Source organism: Neofelis nebulosa, chromosome 16 (assembly GCF_028018385.1).
Source record: "Neofelis nebulosa isolate mNeoNeb1 chromosome 16, mNeoNeb1.pri, whole genome shotgun sequence".
Classification (NCBI taxonomy): domain Eukaryota; kingdom Metazoa; phylum Chordata; class Mammalia; order Carnivora; family Felidae; genus Neofelis; species Neofelis nebulosa.
Window position 1 is genome coordinate 25,145,245 of NC_080797.1, and position 22,721 is coordinate 25,167,965.

General features: G+C 43.9%; 1 protein-coding gene across 1 annotated transcript in view; it reads right to left on the reverse strand.

The window, feature by feature from the left end:
* Window positions 1–22,664, reverse strand: part of GNA13 (G protein subunit alpha 13) — a 44,057-nt gene extending 21,393 nt beyond the window's left edge. Inside the window, exons 1-2 of the mRNA XM_058705264.1 lie at window positions 22,202–22,664; window positions 19,544–19,770 (exon numbers count right to left, since the gene is read on the reverse strand). Coding sequence (XP_058561247.1) covers window positions 19,544–19,770; window positions 22,202–22,484 — 510 coding nt within the window. The 5' untranslated portion in view covers window positions 22,485–22,664. The remainder of the gene's footprint in view (window positions 1–19,543; window positions 19,771–22,201) is intronic.
* Between the last annotated feature and the right edge of the window lie 57 nt (window positions 22,665–22,721).

Sequence of the window (22,721 nt, forward strand, 5' to 3'; positions counted from 1 at the left end):
CAAATCAGCCTTCATGAATGTTTGCAGTTGATTTTCATGATAGAAAACACTAACACTTGAAGCCCTTATGAAGCAAAATGTCCATCCCCAAAAGAATCCCATTCTTCTCGTTAGTAAACCTATACTGCAAAACACTGTCCACAATTTTATTATTCTATTTTGAATTTCATTGATTAAAAAACTTGTAGAAATCTGTTTTCTCGTTATATAAATACCTACATAATGGCCTTAATTTTGTCTGTTGGCATGCAAAGTTTAAAATATCATACTTCAGCTCAGGTCATGACCTTGTGGTCCGTGAGTTCGAGCCCCACGTCGGGCTCTGTGCTGACAGCTCAGGGCCTGGAGCCTGCTTCCGATTCTGTGTCTCCCCCTCTCTCTGCCCCTCCCCTGCTTGTGCTCTGTCTCTCTCTGTCTCTCAGAAATAAATAAATATAAAATAATTTTTTTTTTAATAAAATGAAACAAAACATCACACTCACACTACCTGGCCCTTTTTTTTCCAAAACAATTTTTAATGTTTACTTTTGAGTAAGAGAGAGAGGCAGAGACAGAGTGCGAGTGGGGGAAGGGCAGAGACAGAGGGAGACACAGAATCCCAAGCAGGCTCCAGGCCCTGAGCTGTCAGCACAGAGCCTGATGTGGGGCTCGAACTCACAAAACCACAAAACGTGAGATCAGGACCTGAGCCAAAGTCGGACGCTTAACCAACTGAGCCACCCAGGTGCCCCATACTACCTGGCCCTTTTCAGAAAGCTTTCTGACTCCAGTTCCAGACCCACGGCCTTATGCCTGGCAGTGCCTCAGCACTTCTAACGTGCTTGCGAGAAGATTCCCAAGCCCACCACGATCTACCAAATCAAAATCTTAACGAGCTCCAAGAAAAGGGGCTCTGATGTAGCCATTCCAGCATCGGTTCAGATCCAGACGTTCGTTTTGCTCAAAATTGGCTTTTATGTTCATTTCAAGACTTTTGGTGTTGACTACACAAAATCAGTTGTGGGTTTTTTTTAAGCCTTGCAAAAATGCCAAGAATATTAAGAAATGAGAGTAGAGACCTATTTAGCTTTATCTTATTGTTAAAGTAGGTTTCGAGTATCACTTATGTTCAACTAGGTCTTACATGTAGAAAACATCAGGCCTTCAACGGACAGCTCTGAATTGCGACATAAACAGTGGAATTACGCCTACGAGTAGAGCCTTCTCTTTCTTTCTCTTTATTGGTTTGCTCACTCAGACATACTTTCCTACCATTCTAGCTGCCTTCCTGTCCACATCCCTAGAGCCTATTTTCAAATGCCTCTCATAGTCCACAGCCTTCAGAGCTAACGCCCCAAGATTTTTATGGTCAAAAATTGATGAACCTGGTAATCCAGTTAGAACACTGTTAAACTGCTATAAAAGCACAAATGAGAAAAATCAGGACTGCCGCTTTCAGCATAGGATCCTAAAGAACTTGTTTAAAACCTCAATTAAACTTACAAAATGAATTTGCTTCGACAACAGACACCCATACTTTGCATGGTAAGGTAAAGCAACGCAAGGTATTTAATAGGAAGCACTCTACTTTTTTTTTTTTTAAGTTTATTTATTTTTGAGAGAAGGAGGGGCCGGGGGCAGAGAGAGAGGGAGAGACAATCCCAAGCAGCCTCGGTTCTGTTAGCACAGAGCCTGACACAGGGCTCAAACTCACGAACTGTGAGATCATGACCTGAGCCAAAATCAAGAGTCGGACGCTTAACTGGCTGAGCCACCCAGGAGTCCCTAGCACGCTACCTTTTTACCTGATAAACAGGTAAGAATTACCCTGCAGGCTGAAAAGGTCAGATGAAATTCGATCAAGTGCAAAGTCTAAATAATGTATAAGATTTTACTTTGCTACTAAATAAACTGCATCGTTTAAGCTTGTAAAGTGTCTAGAACTTAACTGCAGGACAATTCAGCATGCCTGTAAGTGGCAGAAAACACTGACAAAAAAAGTCATTTAGGAAAAAATAAGCGAATTAAAAAGTATCCCATTTTTACGTGTTGAAACCTTTTATTATGAGACCAGCATTACCTAAAATAGTTTTCGGTTTTAAAAATAAACATAACAGTACAAGAAATATTAGAGAAAATCTGTATTACCAAGGTAATTAAGCAGTGAGACACTGTCTTCTGAAATCTAAGTATACATGTGATTCTGAAAATGACAGCATACCTCAAAGTTAATTTCCAGTTTCTCTTTATATAGGGAACCAACCAGCAAAGTGCTGGTGCTATAAACAGCAAAACTTTCCCGAAGAAGTACCAGTAAACTACAAAATAGATGTCTGTGTTCTGAAATGGCTAAGTCCAATGGCTTAAAGCTGTTTACATACTTTCCATGCATAGTAAGTCGGTCTCCATTTGCAAGTTTGGAATATTTCAAAGAGGAAAAAGGATCAAGAGATGAGAGAAAACTAGAAGCCGGTTTACTCCTCAAATTGATTACACCTGTAAGTCACACTGCCAAATTGCATCGCCTCGATCGCCACAATAAGGTTTCGGTATGCGCGTAACATGCCTTTCTTTATTTCTCATCAGTCTCTTAATTCCCCAAACTAAGCTAGATCAAAGTTTTCCGAGTGTTCGTTAGGCAGGCTTCATTAAGCATACTTTTGGAGAAATCCATTCAAAAGGAAACATCCATTTGCTTTTACAAGTGACCTATATGTTTTTTGGGGGGGTGCCTGGGTGGCTCAGTTGGTTGAGCGTCCGACTCTTGATTTTGGCTCAGGTCATGAATCCAGGATCGTGGGATGGAGCCCCGCATCGGGCTCTCCACGGAGCATGGAGCCTGCTTAGGATTCTCTCTTTCCCTCTAACCCTCTCCCCAGCTGTGTGTGCATCTTCTCTCTCTCTCTAAAATAAAAAATTGAAAAAGCTAAAAAAAAATATAAAAGTGACCTATATGTTTTTTAATCAGTAATTCATATTTGTAGACACTAGCATTTCAGCCCTGCAAATATCATGGTGAAGCCATATCTAAATAAGAAGCCTTTAGGACTGGGGCGCCTGGGTGGCGCAGTCGGTTAAGCGTCCGACTTCAGCCAGGTCACGATCTCGCGGTCCGTGAGTTCGAGCCCCGCGTCAGGCTCTGGGCTGATGGCTCGGAGCCTGGAGCCTGTTTCCGATTCTGTGTCTCCCTCTCTCTCTGCCCCTCCCCCGTTCATGCTCTGTCTCTCTCTGTCCCAAAAATAAATAAAAAAATGTTGAAAAAAAATTTTTAAAAAAAGAAGCCTTTAGGACAACATTCTACAAACAGACTTTGCGTAATGTAAGCCTTTCCACCTGGCATTTACTTATATAGGCTTACAGTTAAAACTCAAATGCCAAATATAAATAAGGTACAAACCGGAAAAGTCTGGGGTGAAAGCTGGTTAATGAATCAAGACTCTCTGTGTCAATCTAAGGATGTGGCTAATAACGAAGACAGAAGGTAGTAGTTTTTATTATTCAAAGACTCAATTTCCCATCTTATTTGTCCTTTCTTTCTTTTCTTCACAGAGTCACATGAAATATGAAAGTTACCATATTGCTCTGCTCACACTATTTATCTAAAATCTAAGATTCTAACATTATACTTAATTTCTTAACATTATACCTACTAGCCGGCCTAATGATATTGTAAGAGTTTGTTCGCAGTTTTCAAAATGACTCTAAAATGAAAAGAGCTTACAACCATCCAAATATTTGAAATATACCATCTCTACAAAAGGTTCCATGTCTTTCCCCGCCATTAATTTGGTCTTCAAACTAAACATGACAAAGAGGCCAGCTCTACATGGGGTGGGCACATCGGGCACCCCCCCCCCCCAGCTGTGTCACGGAACAGCCCCACCTCTTCCTCCATTTAGTGCCCCCCAACACTCCACTCTGCCCACTCTTCTCAAAGACCCTATTATTCCATATCTTTGAGATGACCTACCTTTTTTTTTTTTTAAATGACTTTCCCTATTCATTTTCCTCTAGAAAAAAAGGATTATGAAGTATTGATGGGATACACAGCACAGGTTTTGAAGAGGGTCACAGCATCATCTGTATCGTGAGAGCATATTTAAAGCACTACCACCCATGCCTGCTTGGTTCACAAGGAACAAGGCAGCATTCACTTATATTCAAAAATATACAGGCAACTCTTCCTTGTCAAAGGAAAACAGGTCAATATTCAGTAGACTTCAAGTGAATGCACAGTTTCAAGTTTCTTGCTAGCGTTTTCTACGTGCATCACTTAAAAATGCCGCAAGAGCCAAAAATTAGTCAGTCACAACATTAAAAACGACCCCAGTATTTGAAAGTATTTTTTTTCCAAAGGAAATACCTTTCCAAACTAATCTAAGGTAGTTTATAATAGCCTAGATATAATTTTCCCCCAAAATGTTTGACTAATTTAGGCAATTAATTTCCATTTCTTCTTACATGTAAGCTATAAAAACAAACCAGGGCACAAAATTAAAAATAGGACACTTTTGGAAAGAACTAAGTTATCAGTTTATTTTGTAAACTGCCTTTTCCTTGCCATTGCTCACAAATTAATAAACTCCTTTTTACATCCGGTTTCTCAATCAGACTTCTCACCAAAATAATTTAAAGCTAATGAACATATTTTTCTAAGAGTATTCCTACAGTCCTACCAAATCCCAATTTCACACTCAACACAAAACGTACGCTGCAGTTTAGTAATTCTACCACAGAAGTCACAAAAAAGAAGAACCTGACTTTTTTTCATTAGAACATTTCATCCCAAAGAGAAAAAAGTTTAGCTGTATGCTGAGTATTTACAGACACATCTGTATCTTAGACTTATGTACCTTATAGCATATGTACCTTATACATAAAAGCTGTTCAATTCTGTTAACTTAAAATATCAATTATTCTCCAAACATTATAGAAGAACGACAACCCTTCCTTAAAATAATACAGGTTTCAGAGTGGAGGTCACTCCACTCCTTTTTCAAATCGTTCCTTAAAACTTAAATACAAATGTTACATGTGAGGAAGAAGTTTAATACGGCAGGGATGAGGGGCTAGTTCCCACACAGTATATAATGTTATTCAACTGGGCAGCAACGTAGTAAGATTTACCCCATACTCCATGTTACCAATAAGCAGCACCACGTTTTGTTCATAAAAATATACATACAGGAAAGAATTTTCCATTCAAATAATTCACATCCATTTCTAGATGAATGCCTTACCGGTTCTCTGAGAAAATCACCTCCTCCAGGAAATGCTAATGTTGCAACGTTAAAAGAATGGGATATAAAATTGTACAGAAAGTATAGAAAAGTTTATCTCCGCATCCAATATTGTATTCAAATATTAGCAGGAAATATACCAAAATGTCAATAAAGATGTCTTAGGATGGTAGTTAAGGGACTAACTGGATGATTTTCTACAATAGATAAATATGTTTTAAAATTTAAACTTTAGGAGCACCTGGGTGGCTCAGTCGGTTAAGCATCCAACTTCGGCTCAGGTCACAATCTCACAGTGCGTGAGTTCCAGCCCCATGTCAGGCTCTGTGCTGACAGCTCAGAGCCTGGAGCCTGCTTCGGTTTCTGCATGTCCCTCTCTCTCTGCCCCTCCCCTGCTCACACTCTCTTTCTTTCAAAAATAAATAAACATTAAAAAAAAATTATAATAAAAGAATAAAACAAAATTTAAACTTAAAAAAAAAAAAAAAAAAAAAAAGCTAATTTGGATTCTGGAGCCTGTAAGGAATTCCTTCAAAAAACAAAAACAACTTTCTTACTTTTCAGTTTCCACCTAATGATAACACTATAAAGCATAAGAGTTTTCAGCTCTGGGGTGCCTGGGTGGCTCAGTCGGTTAAGTGTCTGACTCTTGGGTTTCGTCTCAAGTCATGATCTCACGTTTCATGGGTTTGAGCCCCTCATCAGGCTCTGTGCTATCAGCACATGGCCTGCTTGGGATTCTTTCTCTCCCTCTCTCTCTGCCCCTCCCCTGATTGCTCTCTCCTTCAAAATAAATAAACTAAAAAAAAAAAAAAAAAAAAAACAAGAGCTTTCAGCTCTGAAAAATTCTTCAAAGGTAAAATACTCTTTTAAAAAGGGTCATAGACAATCCCAACAGCATGAAGAAACGTTGAGCTCTGCCAGAACTTCTTCGGTAGTACTTTTGGTTTTTTGATTCTCAAAAAGCAATGACCTCAGTTGTTGAAAAAAAGGTAAAAAAGAATACAGTTTTCCAATCCAGAACCCACTTCCCAAATACAGTTTCAATTCCCCAGCTATCTCAATAGAGGGGCCTGAAGAATCCTCGTGAACGTACACTAGATGGAAAGTTCTGCTCTGTGATGATGTGCTACAATGCATCCTGAAATCCCCACAACTCAAACCTTGTGCAACAATCGCAGCATTAATTATCATTAACAATCAACATTCATAAACTAATTCTATGCTTAGAATCACACAGCAGAGGAGAGGAAAAGCCCAGATCACTTTATTCCCAGTTTAGTGTTCAGTCCATCATCCTAAACTCTCTTGCCCACAGAGAAGCCCCCCTCCCTCCCCCCCCCCCCCCCACCGCCCGCAAGAGCATTAACTACCATCCGTCCCTTCACCCTCTGCCAATTCATCAGGTCAGCCAGCGAAGCAGCGCGACCTGCGAGTGTTTCCGAATACTGACAAATGTGGGAAACAGTTCAGAATGTATACTGGCAGAGCAGTTCGCTTCCAAATCTCTGCTCAGTTAATCATGTTATTAAGGGATGCAGGAAAGCGCGCAGTGGGTACAGCACGGGCCATGGGGTCCTACGGCCCGAGTTTGAATCGTGGCTCTAATCAAAACGAGCTGTGACTTTACCTTCTATGGACCTACGTACCCTATGATTTATGTACAAAATGAAGTGGACTGGACCCACGTACCCTCTTAGGTCTTTTCTAGGTTAGCAAACACTTAGTGATTCTGCGTATTCTCGGCAGAAAAAAGATCAGCAAAGGCAGGACACTATAGCATTTATCACATCACGGGCAACCACTGGTGGGGGACTTATCCGGCTCCCACTAGATTCAAAGCCTCCATTAAGGCAACCAGACATGGTGACCTTGAGTCCCCGGGGCCTGCGTAGCCCAGAACATGGTGTGCACAGGTATTCAATACATGTCTGCTGAAGGAACGAACGCTATTCAATGGCCAAGTTATTGCCCTCACTAAATAGGATACGGTCGTAAGTAAAACTATCAAGCAGAGTGAAAAACTCTTCTGTGTTTCTCTGGCCTAACGTTAACATTATTAAGTGGAATTAACTCTGCTTCTGAGACAGTGACATTCAAAGAAATCGGTTGATATAAACACAATGTCCTCTTGAACTTTGAAAAGGCTTGAAAAAAACCCAGCCTGCTAAGCCAGATGGTTGAAAGTACAGCAAAAGGGAAATGAGAACAGTCGGCTAATTTCAAGTGAACCTTCTCTACTTCCTCACCTCTCTTCCTTCGTCGAGCCCCTCCAGCCTGGCTTCCCCCTCCCCAGGTCACCTGCCACAGCAATAGCCCTCCTGTTGCCAAAATCAATGAACACGCTGGTCTTCACCTTGCTAGGCCTCAGTGGCAGGTGGCACTTCTGTCCACTTTCTTCACTGACACACTTTTCTGGCTCCCGTGGCATGACACGTTCCTGAATTTCCACCTTTCCAGCCATTTCTGCCAGCATCCCCCTCTCTGAATATTCTCAGATGGTCTGCAGGTTCCTAAAGATGCTGTCCTGAGCCCAATTCTCTCTTACTCCCTGCCTTCCCTTGGGTACACATTCTAGAGACTTTAAATATCACCTGAATACAAGGAACTCCTAAATTTCTACCTACGGCCCAAAGCTCTGTTCTGGATTCCAGACTCATGTATCAAACTGTTACTTTGATTCCACCCACGTCTCACAGAGATCTCAACCCAGCATGCCCAAACTAAAGTCTTAATCTTCTCTGTCAAATCTCTTTCTCACACAATCTTTTCATTTCAGCAAGAAGCACCACCATTCACCTGGTTCTTAAAATCAGAAGCCTGAGTCACCCTTAACATACGAGCCTCCCTGCCCCCCGCCATCTCATATCCAATTTATCAGATCCCCGTGATTTGCCCTACAAAGTGTACCCCAAGTCCACAGTCTTCTCTCCATTTTCACGGCCACCGCTTGTGACCAGCAGCTCGTTCTGCACTCATCTCCTAACTCGGGCACCGCTCTGCATCCAGGGGATCTCGATAAATATTTACGGACTGACGACTGCTCTTCCCATTTGCCTCCAATTTCCACACTCCGGCAAGCTTTTCCCCACACACGTCCCGCACACACGGTCTTCCTCTGCCTGCCGAACCTTCCTTCTTCTCACCTGGCTTACCCTTTCGCGTCCGTGGGGTCCTAACCTACAGGTCCCCCCTCAGACCATCCTCTTGTTCCCTCACGGCTTCCTTTTCTTGTCCTTCAGAGTATCCACTGCATGTGATTACTGATTTGTCTGCCTATCAGTGTAGGCTCCTGCACCTAAGCAAGGCCAGTGGGAACAGAGATCGCTTTCATTTGGTTCACTAGCAACCGTCTGGCCTGCAAACAAGTGCCTGGTCGTTAATAGGTGTTCAATTAAATGCTACTGGATGGCTGCTGAGAGCTGCCAGTTAACATTATCAGACTTGTTAAAGAACGGATCTCCTGAAAAATCTGCTGCTCAAGGCCTTCTCATCCACATTCTATTCTTGGTTTGCTCTCCACGTTCCCTATTTGAGAAGAGAATTCAGATTATGGACACTCAAAACGGACACGCAAAGCAGTGCTCTAAACCTTAATACTTGCATATAGCACAAAATACAATTACACATAAAAACAGAAGATGAGCATACACACTCCCTTGAAAAGACTGTGTTTCTACAGAATGAAAGTTAAACAAACAAAACAAAGAGCCTTCTTTTTCAAAACAAAGCCATCTTACATTACGGCCCAATGTACAAACTGCTGTTTCGCAGATGAAAACCTTGGTTTCTTACTAAATTGTAACACTAACCTTAGAAAGGTTTACATTTGCTCCTAATTCAAAAAGTCAAGGGAAAAATGAAGCAAGTACATGTAATTCTCCTTGCCCTAGTCTAGAACTGAAATGCGTAACATCTATATGGTATGAAGTCCCTATAACGTTTGAAACTGTAGCTAAGGAACAAGGACACTTTACTGCACAGGTAGTAATTAGCAACAGTTAAAAATAGCAAATCATGGGGTGCTTGAGTGCATTAAGCTCAGTCCATTAAGTGTCCAACACCTGATTCTGGCTCAGTCATAACCTCACAGCCCCACATCGGGCTCTGTACTGACAGCATGGGGCCTGCTTGGGAATCTCTCTCTCCCTTCCCCGTCTCCCTCCCCCAATGTAAGTAAATGAATAAACTTTAAAAAATTTAGCAAATTATTAGTACTGCAATATCTTAACTGGCTAAATCACATTATTCTTCTTTAAATATTTCAACTAGGATAAACAATGTTTGCAGTTTTGTGAATATAGAACATTCACTTACTTAGGTTTTTAAAAAAAATCAATAAATAGGAATTTATTTTTTTTAATTTTTATTTATTTTTGAGAGAAAGAGGCAGAGCATGAGAGAGGAAGGGGCAGAGAGGGAGATACAGAACCTGAAGCAGGCTCTGGGCTCCAAGCTGTCAGCACAGAGCCCGATGTGGGGCTCGAACTCACGAACCGTGAGATCATGACCCGAGCCGAAGTTAGATGCCCAACCGACTGAGCCACCCAGGCGCCCCAAAAAATAGGAATTTAGAGACCATCTTATATCTGAATGACAATTTAAAGCATAATCTTCTCATTTGTTAGGCCTCTCGTGGCACACAGCTGACCAGGCCGTAACTTGTGAGTGACTCTTCAGCAACTCTGAAAACCTAGTGCGGTTTGCTCACTGCTAGTAGCTTCCGTGAGTTTTCCTTTTACTTTGTATCAATAAACGGATACAACCACACTTCCTATCAGGAGGCCCATACAACTCTATGCAAGTCCGACTAGTCAGTCTGTCTTATTTAACAGAAAAATAACTTTTATTTTTTTTTTTTAATTTTTTTTTCAACGTTTTTTATTTATTTTTGGGACAGAGAGAGACAGAGCATGAACGGGGGAGGGGCAGAGAGAGAGGGAGACACAGAATCAGAAACAGGCTCCAGGCTCCGAGCCATCAGCCCAGAGCCTGACGCGGGGCTCGAACTCACGGACCGCGAGATCGTGACCTGGCTGAAGTCGGACGCTTAACCGACTGCGCCACCCAGGCGCCCCCAGAAAAATAACTTTTAAATAGATTATCCAGTGAATAAGAAAAGAGTAACCAGGATATTGAAAAGGAAAGTGAAAGTCTCTTACGTCCGCGCACCAATTATTCATTAGTCCAGCTCTTGTAACCCAGAGGAGAAAAGTTCTCTTCGCAGGCTAAAGGGTTCCTATTCTCTGGCTCAAGGAACCCAAAGACACTGTTACATCTTAGCTAAAGGGTTTTGTTTGTTGACTAACATTGTTTTTAAATGACGAAATCAGTAACATGGTTTCTTTCCTTAGGGGAGCAAATCTGAAATTTGCTTATTTTGCTCCCCAAGAAAACAGAGTTCTGTTAGACTAGTGTTTTCAGTTGGCTTTTATACGAAATGATCAGAAGTTATAAAATCTCACAAAAAGGGACATGAAATCTTTAAAAAATCGTTGTATTTTGTAAGGAACTTTTTTTTTTTTTTTAATCCTTGGAAAAGAAGCCCAAATACCCTCTTCAACAGGCATCCTCGCAGAGCCTCTACCAACTACAGGCCCAGGAAACAGAAGGGGGGGGGGGGGGCGTGCAGGTGTGTGGGCAGAGGGTCCGCACAGACACAGAAAAGGAGGGAAGGAAAAAGAAACACGCACATTCAGTGGGAGTGGCTGGGGCACCTGCACCTATGCCAGAGGTCACCTCCACGTCGCCAGCAGGAAGCTAGGATCTGATGCGTTCCGCCTACACATCAGCTTGAAAACCAAGCAAAGTGACAGGAGAAGGCAACAGGACCCAACAGCGCGGTGCCAGCTCGGTTCCCTTCAGTAGAGACGACATCCGGTCTAGTGAGAACAGAAGTCATAGCCCGCGTATTTTAGAACTCAGGGTTTTTATACTGGTAACCAACAGAGTGAATCAAATCAATGCTTACAGGAATTTGTTTTTTTAAAAAGCTACTTATGTAAAAAGCTACTTTATGTGCATGTGGCGTATGAGGAACACCAAGAGCTAATGTTAATAATATGGCTAATATGAGCCGGGCACTGCGCCAGAGGCTTTACATGGATCATCTCACGTAATTTCTGCAACAACTGGTAACAGCAGGCCCTCAGACAGTCCCCATTTTACAATTTCAGAAACAGAAAAGGCTGGGGGACTTGTTCAAACTCACACCATCTAGTTCCATGTTTCCCAACCGTAGAGCAGGTAACCGCAGCGAATTTTAAGGTCGTCACATTAAAACCGTTTGTAAAAATGTCTTGTAACATGTGAAATGAATAAATCGGTAAATTGGAATACGGTTATTTTCGAATTTGCTTGGAAGATACATGGAGCAAATACCAACTACACAGGTCTTATGACTTAGACCTAAAGCCAAAAAAAGTCAACGAAGAGTAATTCCACTCAAGTTTTCTGCATCTATTTTATAATAGTTGGGGATGAAAAAAGTTCATCGACAGCACGGATTTTAAAAATCTTTTTTATTCATTTTGCAAAAAGAAGAAAGCGATTAAGTTGGAAAGATTAAGATAAATAAACAACTACTGTTGCAACAGATTGGTAACTTTAGCCAAGGCCACTGAAGTCCTGACCTCAAAACAGTATTACTATTTCGTTGATACCTATCAACCCATTCTAATAAAGCTCTGCTAATGTGGATGTTAACAAATTCTCTTGAAAAAAGGCATCTTGCAAAAAAAACCCTTTTTTTCACAATGACAAAAGTAAACTCTATCATACAGCCCACACACACACACACACACACACACACACACACACAGTACTTTCAAGCAAGGAAGTTTCTAACTGGAACAAAAACCAACACAAACCACGATCTGAAATGCTCATAAGCAGTATAAAAACTGTGACAGCTACCTAAGAAACACTACAAAGCTGGGGCGCCTGGGTGGCTCAGCCGGTTGGTTAAGTGGCCGACTTCGGCTCAGGTCACGATCTCACGGTTCGTGAGTTCGACCCCCGAGTCAGGCTCTGTGCTGACGGCTCAGAGCCTGGAGCCTGTTTCAGATTCTGTGTCTCCCTCTCTCTCTGCCCTTCCCCCGTTCACACTCTGTCTCTCTCTGTGTCAAAAATAAATACACGTTTTAAAAAAGAAAAGAAAAGAAACACTGCAAAGGAGCTCATGAAACAACAGCACAGGTGTCCCGACAGCCCCTTCTCCACACCAAGTGCAAATCTGGGCAACCATGTGCTGGACACGGGCCCGTTCCCAAATGACAATTTCTTAGAAAAATACATAGCTGCCTTTCACGCTGGTTGCCACTAGGCTCTCATGTTTCAGGGTACACGTTAAAAGCCACGTTCACTGACGGAACATCAGCTGAGGCTCACTAGTACACGTAGTTTTCAAGGATGTGAAGATTCAAACAGCCTTTATCATGACGAGCGGCGGTGGGGATGAACTGTACCGCTAAGTTAGTAACTCTACCATTAAATGTCATCTAAGATTATTACATCATAACTATGACCTAAGTTAATAAAGTAAGAAAGGAATGACACAGGGATATTACGCAAGTTCAGAACGCAGGAACTGTGACTACCAGTGCAACGCTATGTATTCTTTTTTTTATGTTTATTTATTTTTCAGAGAGAGCACGGGCCAGGGAGGGGCAGAGAGAGAGGGGGCAGGGGATCTGAAGCGGGCTCCACGCTGACAGCAGCAAGCCCCACGCGGGGCTCGAACCCACAAACCACGAGATCACGACCTAGTCGAAATCGGATGCTCGACCAACTGAGCCACCCAGGCACCCGATGTATTAATAAAACCTTACACATACTCAAAAGAGAACTCTCTAGGGGAGTGTTAATTATCTGTGTGTATGCGTGTTGGCCAGAGAGGCGGGGCATGGAAGGAAAGAATGCTCCACGGACATCACGCTTGAGCGCTTCACAATGGTTCAGTGCCCAGTGCTGTGGACCGGCAGTCAGCACATCAGGGGTCCAGGGTCCATACTACCATCTTTTACCAGCTCTGTGAACCAAAGTATCAAGAAACCTCTCGGCATCTAAGTTTTCTAATCTGTGAAATGGAGACAACGGCATGTATTCTATTCCTCTCAGCTTTTTAAAGGATTATATGACAATGTAGCTGAAAGGGCTTTAAAAGGTACAAAGCAATTTTCATAAAACATAAGGTATTAAAAAGTGATATAATTATCAGCCCTTGAATTAATTTTCTGGAGAAAGAAACTGGCACCTGTTTGGGGCTAACAGGACTAGGTACCCCAGCTTGGTGGGGCCTCTGCCTGTCTGCGAAAGACGAAGAGGGAATATTCCATCCAGGAAGCCTTTGGCAATTACGGTTTTCTTCAACTTGAGCTCACAACCCTTTCTCCCGGGTTAAATGTACTGTAGTACGGAATTCTGAAACTCAAGCCTCGTTTTCACAACAAAACGATTTCCTCGCTTCATCCCGTGGTTGCTTAATGAACATTTTCAGAGCAACATAAATTACTATACCACTAGCTTTATTTAGCAATAAAAATAATAGAGAAAGCAGCACAGTATTTTACAATATCCCTTCAGCACCCAGAGCCTAAACATCCCATAGCTAGTTAAGCTATAGATATAAACACGAACACACTGACACAATATATCAAGAGATACGTATCCATGTAAACGCACATGCACACAATCTCACAAAATTGTATTAACATTATAAACACATGCCAAAGCACCCTCTTTTTTATTTTTTACTTATTTTTAAATGTTTACTTACTTTTTTTCAGAGAGAGCACATGCACACGCAAGTGGGGGAGGGGCAGAGAGCCAGACAGGGAGCGAGAGAATCGCAACGAGGCTCTGTGCAAGAGCCCGAGGCGGGGCTCGATCCCACAACTGCGAGCTCCCAACCGGAGCCAATATCGAGAGACGGACACTCACCCGACTGAGCCACCCAGGTGCCCCTTCTTTTTGTTTTTAACGTACAGTCCTGTAACTCTGGGTTTCTAAGATGTGGATCAGATTTCATCTGATCAAATTCACCAAAAAGGAAATTCTATCTATAGAAATCTAAATTTTAAAATCTCTACAGTTTTTAATGTTACATATAATCCCTTTGTTATGTATGCGGAGATATTTTACCGTGATCCTAGAATCAGTAGACAATAGGTTTTTTGCAACTTGGAAGTCAAAGTCCTGATTTGAATTTATTCATAAAGGAAAACAGACCAATTGTTTCTCTAACAGACACACGGTATTTTCAACAGACGATGGTAATTGATTCACTTTTTAAAGCCAACCCAAATTACTGCTAAAGAGTAAACCAGTGCCTCTCACTCTATAGTGTTTCAAATCCATTTTGCCATACAAATAAAGAAATAAGTATTTTAGCCCAAACTGAAGTTCCTCCTTTACTTAGCACTCGGCTGCTCGGCACAGATCAATGCCTGAGGCTAAACAGTTACTCTGTTACACAGACTGACACAAGTTCTGTCCTCACGGATAAACCACCTCATCAGCTCGGAGAAGCGTCACCGTCATGGAGCACAACCTGTACCACTTGCGTAAGAAAGACTAAGTCTAACTGAAGGTACCGTGATTAAAAAAGAAAAGAAAACAACAACAACAACAACAACAACAACAAAAAACCCCAGCTTTGGTTTCAGGGATTGCAAAGAAAGACTGGTCATTACAGGAAGTTGTATTAATGCTGACAAGTTAAAGTGTTTATAGAAAGTAGGAAGCTCTAGAATGTCCCTCCCACTCACACTTTCCTGCCCTATATGACCAGTTCCATTAACGGTGTTTCTATTTCTGAGTAAGTCACTGTGTATTAAATATTCAAAACAATTAACTGGCAACGATTCCTGGCCACTTTGTCAGGTTTGCTCCGTATCTGCAGTTCTATCGGCTCCCGGCCAAGCCCTGTCTCCCGTCTCTAGTCCTCGAAGTTACCAAATTCCCCGACTACAGTCACACAAGGTGTTCCAGAGGGTATCTCATCTGTACCGCGGCAGGCCCCAGTGAACATACTGCAAGGCACAGCGTCACGAACATTCGATCCAGTACTAAAGGAGACCGCTTCTGAACGACGTGTTATCCCGTGAGCTCGTTGCTAAGAATTAGGAAGGTACCTTAAGCCAGCACAGCAATGTAAATCTTAGATTTTTCTTCTTCCACAGTAAACTATTTGGCTTACCCATAATGAAACTAACCAGAAAAGGAAATGTTTGCCTTTGGGAGCTTGGGAAAGAAAACATTCGTGTTTGCACCCGAAGTTATTCCTAACAAATGAATGGCTGGCTAAAACCCCAGGCTGTGATACCACTACCCCATCCCTTGCTCCAAAGACTGGTTATAAAGCAGTTGTTCATCTGAAGGAAGAAAAAAAAAAAAAAAAAAAAAGAGCCATAAAGAGGTTTAAAAACCATTCCCATTTGTTTTCTGCATTTCAATCTGCATCAATAAATTTAATCACCAATCATTAGTTGAAGCAAGCAAACAAAAAAGGCTACTTTTATTCATCTGCTAACTCTACCCTTTTCCCGATGGTTTACTTTTTCCATCCAAGATTCAAGAATATACATTGTTAAACGTAAAAAGAAAAATTATGGTTTTGTAATACAAGGACTTCCCATCTCCTAGAAAAATTAACAAACTACGTACGGAAATGATTCCTATTTCCCAGAAGAAACTTCATGTGAGATGTTTCTTTTTTCCTACAAGAATCTTATACTTCAGAATGTCTAGAAAATGAGTTAATGACAGTCAGGCCTATGCTAGTGAGTGAGAAAAAGACAAGACGTGCCAAGAGAGCCTCTACTTCAGTGGGAGGACCAAATACAAGTGGCAACGAGTGGAGTACAGGCGACCCAGGGGGGCCAGAAGCAAGCACACGGAGGAGAGAAGACAGGGCAGGGAGCCGCGTTCCAGTCGGGAGGGCTGGACAAAGTCCTGACCCTGAGGCACTGTTCCTCAGGGTGGCCAAGGAGCAAATTCATCCAAATCACGGAGGACTGTCTGCTACAAATAAATACACATCACTGGGTCCCATTCCAGATTCCTGAATCAGATCCTCCTGTGATGGGAGTCTAGGGCTCTTTTTGTTTTGTTTTGTATTAAACAAGCACTGATGCAAGGGGTCCAGGGACCACATTTAGTCACATTAAAATGTGATTACCATTCTCCTAGGTCAAGGGTAAGAGCTAATGAATAGATACAATAATGAAAAACCCTGACAGACCTTGTACAGACAGCCAAAGCAGCAGAAAATCAGGGTATGTGGAAATCGAGAGGTTACAGGATGTGCGAAGTAGTCTAATGAATATATGGTTGGAATCACAGGTAGGCTAGCTAGTCTTGACTCAAATAAAGAGGCTGAACTCTGTTCTGGACGTAACGGAGAATGAGCACAGGTTTCTGAACCAACCCATGCTATGTCTGAACAAGATTACTTGGGAGTCCAAGTAAGAGGTACCAAGAAATCAGTGTTAAGGAGGAAAGGAGGAAATGGACGCCAGAGATTTTTCAGGGGGTGGAAAAGACAGGACTCAGGGGTTTCTGTGTGTAGAGAAAAGGAATTGAAGAGAACTGTCAGGAAAATCTTCAGTGAGCCAGCTGCCCTCTCAGTGTCCAACGCTACCCCAAGCACCACACAGCCTCCAAAAGTCCAAGAGTCATGAACTCAGGGCAATAACGGGGCACCTTCTATACGCGCCAGGCACCATCAACAACGCCAAGTACACCCAGGAAAAAACTTCCGGTCCTCCGGGAGTTTAAAATTACATCTCTCCCGGGGCACCGGGGGGGCTCAGTCAGTTTAAGCGTCCAACTTTGGCTCAGGTCACGATCTCGTGGTTTGTTGAGTTCGAGCCCCACGTCGGGCTCCGTGCTGACGGCTCAGAGCCTGGAGCCTGCTTCCGATTCTGGGTCTCCTTCTCTCTCTGCCCCTCCCCCACTTGCACTCTGTCTCTTTCTCTCTCTCTCTCTCAAAAATAAACAAACATTAGGGGCGCCTGGGTGGCGCAGTCGGTTAAGCATCCGACTTCAGCCAGGTCACGATCTCGCGGTCCGTGAGTTCGAGCCCCGCGTCGGGCTCTGGGCTGATGGCTCAGAGCCTGGAGCCTGTTTCCGATTCTGTGTCTCCCTCTCTCTCTGCCCCTCCCCCGTTCATGCTATGTCTCTCTCTGTCCCAAAAATAAATAAAAAACGTTGAAAAAAAAAAATTAAAAAAAAAAAATAAATAAACAAACATTAAAAAAATTTACATCTCTCCCTGGTCCTCTTTTCTTCCGTCCCTACTTTTTAGGAGGAAAAGAAGTATCTCTGGAACTTGTCTCTCCTTGTGCTTGACGCCTTCTTTGCTACAAAGCATCAGCTGGGTCAAGTCACGACCACGTGGGGTCCTGAGCGGTTGTAGGGATTTATTCCGAATGATGGACACTTAGGAATGCTTTCTCAACTAGGACGACATGGCAGTCTTGACACCAAACTGTCAAGATGTAAATGTCCAAATTCAAGCGTCAGTGGAGCCCAACTTCAATTAAATGGGCTTATGGAACTTTCCTACAGAAAACTTAGAGTACAGCTGTTTGTTTATTCATCCAACCAATATGAACCATATGCTTTTAAGATGGATGTTTCTTCCCTGACTAGGAAGGATGAATAACATCCTGAGAAACCTTGGAGAGAAAGTGTGACTTGTCAACAAAATGAATTCAGAAGAAAGGAGAGCAAAGCAGCACTTAAACCGGGAGAGATGGGGACAAGGGACGGGAAAAGGGCGTATGGAGGAACCATCAGCTATCAAAGAACAAATACTAACCAGGGGGCAAAATTCCGCCACACATCTGAGAACTGGATGGAGGTCACCTGTCAAGTGAAATCCCCGATTTTCAAAATGTAATGTTGCCAACTCCTCCATTTTAACAAGAGTGTGAGACAGGCTTTGCCTCCCGCTAATGGACAAATTACTGGACAAGACACACAGTCTTGACAAGAACGACGTGAGACGTACGTGATCCAGTGCTCAGGCTGCACGGAGCCCGTGAGAACCATAATTCAAAGAAAATAAAGATTCAGTATCAGTTTTATAAAAAACTAGCACGAACACATTTCTAGAACTTTTAATAGCCAAGCCTGGCTTCTGAGTATGAACTGAAATGGCAAAGACTCCTAGCTGTACATCTTCTTGTAGCCACACCCATAACTGTGGATCACTTTAAGGCCGATGACCTCATCGAACCACTTTCTAAGCAGTTTTACTTTTTAAGCGTCACTTTTTTTTTTTTTATTATATTATGGTAAAACACTTCAAATCTGTACTGCCTCCAAACTGCATACAGTCTAGATTGTTATTCCTGGGATCTCTCCGGTCTTTGGCAAATAAAACTCAGAATACAATCAAAGCATTCACAGTTAAACTGCAAAACACTTGATTTCAATTATTATTTGTGTACCTTTAACCCCAATCAGATCCTTTCTTTTCTACCCTACCTTCAGTGCTGGGTAACAGTTACAAAGTTTCATGATATTCTAAGATTTTTTTGCTTTTTAAAAAGAAACATTTTGGGGGCGCCTGGGTGGCTCAGCCGGTTAAGCATCCGACTCTTGATTTCGGCTCGGGTCATGCTCTCACGGTTCGTGAATTCAAATCCCGCATCGGGCTCTGTGCTGACAGGGCAGAACCTGCTTGGGATTCTCTCTCTCCCGCTCCCCCCCACCACCTCCCTCCCCCACTTGTGCTATCTCTCTCAAAATAAACTTAAAAAAAGAAACCTTTTGTAAAATGTGCTTAGAAACCTTTAAAAAACACACAGAGAAAGCAGATATATAAAAAGCACAATGACTTAAATGTTATCAAGAACTTTAGTCTCTTTATATGTTTAATTAACCTGTATCATAAAATGAGTACCTTCAAAGTCTAAATGACACATTTGAACAACTCAGTTCAGTTACTGAGCTCTCAGTCCAAGACTAAAAGATCCATTTTTTAGGAGGATGAATTTCATCGTGGCAATTGAGAGGATATTATTTTCAAAAGGAGACTAAAATGAGGAGAAAATACCCATGAAAATCACTATCATTTCCGAAAAGAAAAAAATGACCAATTAAACACCTCTGCGTCACCAACTCTATGGAGTTCAGCTTATTTTTATCTTGCTTAGTCAGAAGCTCATCCATATAGCAACCCAACTTTTCTGAGGCTAAAATTCTAGACGGATACATTTTTGTCGTGGGAGTCAGGGAAAACAGGTGTTATTACAATCAGCTCCCGATAAATGTCACTAAAATAAATCGACAACGTAAAAGGACAAATCTCTTACCAGTTGAAATTCTCGACGCCGGTCATAGGCGTTCTGTATGCCGCTGTCTGCCCACAATGCTCGTATAACCGGGAGATACTGTAAAAACACTCGACTTTCCACCATTCCCTGGGCCGCCATGGAGGACCGTGTGTCGAACGCCATCATCTTGTCCCCGTTGACTTGGTTTGAGTCGTCTCCCCACGGGATATGAAGCTTCTCACGCGCGTCCACCAGCACCCGCATACCTTTGTTTAAAAAGAAAGGAAAAGATGAGCTAGGAGCCACTGGATACTCTCACCGGTTCTATCCCGGTATTACTTTCTGAAACTTCGTAACTACTGCAGGCCTACCTCCTCCAAAAACCCAGACCAACATCAAAACACCCGCAACTCTGCAGAGCTTAAAAAGCCGGTTGTTCACAGTCATAAAATTAAAGCCTGGAAAAGCAAACACTATTCACACAATTGCTCTTTCTGAAGGATCTTAACATGTTCTAATTTATAAGATCACTTTTTACACAGTTTTAATAGAGGGGAGTCACAAGAGAACCAGAGCTGGTGAAGGAAAAAGAAATTATGCTGTAGGCTCTGAAAGCAACCGCGGCTAAGATTTTCTGAGCCCCTCAACAAGACATTTATGAAATGTCGAGAATCAAACATCATCACTCAGAGTTCCGTTCGTTCCCCAGGCATCCTGCTTTAACCCGACACCCAGTCTTCTAAGAGCACATTCAAAACTCAAAGACTCCCAAACCAAGCCTCAAATCAGGGTAAGTCACGGGAAAGCCTTCGATTTCCCAAACGGGGAAGAAGAGCAGCTGTGAAAAGTGTATCAAAACAGAGCGTTCAACTCGCACAGGTTAATTCAAACCGAGTTATCTCTGATCACTGCACTGTGACCTTTGGTCCATCTATCTTAACAGCCACGGGACTACTCGGGTCACTTGTCCGGATAACTGAAAACCCGTTTTTGCCATCCACCTTCTAATCACGCCAACTCAAAAAAAGGAGATGTCTTGTGACTCACTTCATCTCATTGCCAATGTTAGAGTAGGGTCACATCAGGAGCTGGTGCACAACAAGGACCAGGTGTTTACCTGGCTCGTAAATCAGTTACCATGTTGACTCTATTTATTGACATAATTCCAGAAGTTCGGCTGCATCAGGATACAAAGGTACCTTCAATTAAGGACTGGCAAGGCGGAGTCTGCAGCCTTGAAAGAGCCCTCAATTAGCTTTGTGCTAAACATTAAGATGGGACAAATACAACTGTTTTACACAGCTTAGCTGCAGGGGTACCAGGGCTCAGAGCTGACTCCTCTCCCCTCATTGCCCCTTGATCCCCACTCCCGGGGAGAAGTTTTCCTCTCCTCAATCCTGGGAGAAAGAAAAAGAAAAAAAAAAAAGAAAGAAAGAAAGAAAAAAAGAGTGACTGAGAAGGAGTTGCTTAAGAACTTCCTGAACAACAACAAAAAAAATCCCACTTGAAAAAACACTGCTTGAAAATCTGCTGAAATCTGTAGCAAACTCCGGGACAACTGCTACCCAGATGGGAGTTTCCTGATGCACCTGAACCACCAGGCCCTGTATCTCAAATCTGCCAAAATGCCTTTCATAAAAAGTAGAAAATATTCGATACTAAGAATAAGGAATATAATTGTCGCTGAAATAAGAATCACCTTCTCCAATTCTCCGAAAGTGCAGAAATAAAATTCACTTAAGAGCAAAGTTCAGCTTTAAAGATGCTGTCAAACAGAAGCAGAGTCTATGATCCAAGACGACAGTGATTCACTGACTCAACCTGCACAGGCTTTGCATCACTTTTTAGGCCAAAGATTCTTCATACCGACGCACAGTTTCATTTAAATAGTACAGCAAGAGGTGGAACCCCCCCTCTCCTGCCCCCACTTATTAAGCAAAAAGGAGAGTGGAACGTGTTGCATACTGATTACAGGCAAAACATCCTGCCCCGCCGTGACAATGGGGCGAAAAACCACTGATGCTAATTTTTTCAGACTAACTGCATGGGTTTACTCTTTCCTGATGTCAGCACAGTGCACAGGACTCCCTGAAGTTTCGTATCTTTGCCCCAAAGGGCCCACCAACTGTCACCCTTCGCCCTTGACAAGTCTCAGGCAAAAGTTTCCTTACTGAGACGGTTCCAGAACTCCCTTGCTTAGGAGGCAGCCAAGGAAGCAGGGAATTGGGAGCAGCCCCGACCCCATGTGACTCGGGTCACCCACCCCGGGCGGCGAGGTTGGGCAGGCAGCGCCGGGGCGGGGGATGGGGGAGTGTAGGTCTGGGGCCGGCCCTCGGGTCTTCTGGCCTCGTCCGGTGGAAGACGGGAGCGATCACCCCGCACCTCGAGGCACTTCCCTCTCGGAGGCGAGGCCAGCGGCGAGGCGGGGGTGCAGGGGACCTGCACTCGAACGGCAAGGGGGAAAGCGGGGCGCCCCCGGGCATCCTCTCCCCTGGCGGGTCGAGGGCACCCCGGGCAGGCAGGACCGCCGCCCAGGGTGGGCGCGCCCCCTTCCCGCCCGCCCGCCGGGCCGGGTCCTCTGCCCGGGAAGGAGCGAACGAGGGCGGTGCCCGGCCCCGCGCCGGCCGCCTCCGCTCCCCCCCCCCCCCCGCGCGCCGGCCCGGGCCCGCGATCCCCGCGGCGACCCCCGCTCTGCACCTTTAATCACGTTGCTGTAGATGGTGGGGCGGAACTCCTCGCGCGCGCGCTGGTCGAAGTCCTGCCCGTGGATGATCCGCATCTGCTTCAGGAAGGTGGACTTGCCGCTCTCGCCCGCGCCCAGCAGCAGGATCTTCACGAGCCGCTTCACGTAGGTCTTCTCCCGGGACAGGCATTTGTCGATCTCCTTGGACTTGCGCTGCTGCTCGGCCTCGCCGCTCGTGAGCACGCAGCCGGGGAAGCACACGGACAGCACGGACCGCGACGGCAGGAAGTCCGCCATCTTGCCGCCGCCGCCGCCGCCTCGGCGGGCCCCTCCGGCTCCCTCCACCTCCTCCTCGGGCGGCGGGCAGCTCCTGCTACGAGGCTCGAGGGCGGGGAGCGCTGCGGCGGCCCGAGCGCGCCCGGGGAGGGAGGGAACCAGAGAGGTGACTCGCAGGGCGGGCCGGGCAGGGCGGGCCGGAGGAGCCGGGGAGGGAGGGAGGGAGGGAAAGAGGGCGGGGCCAGGAGGGGTGGTGGC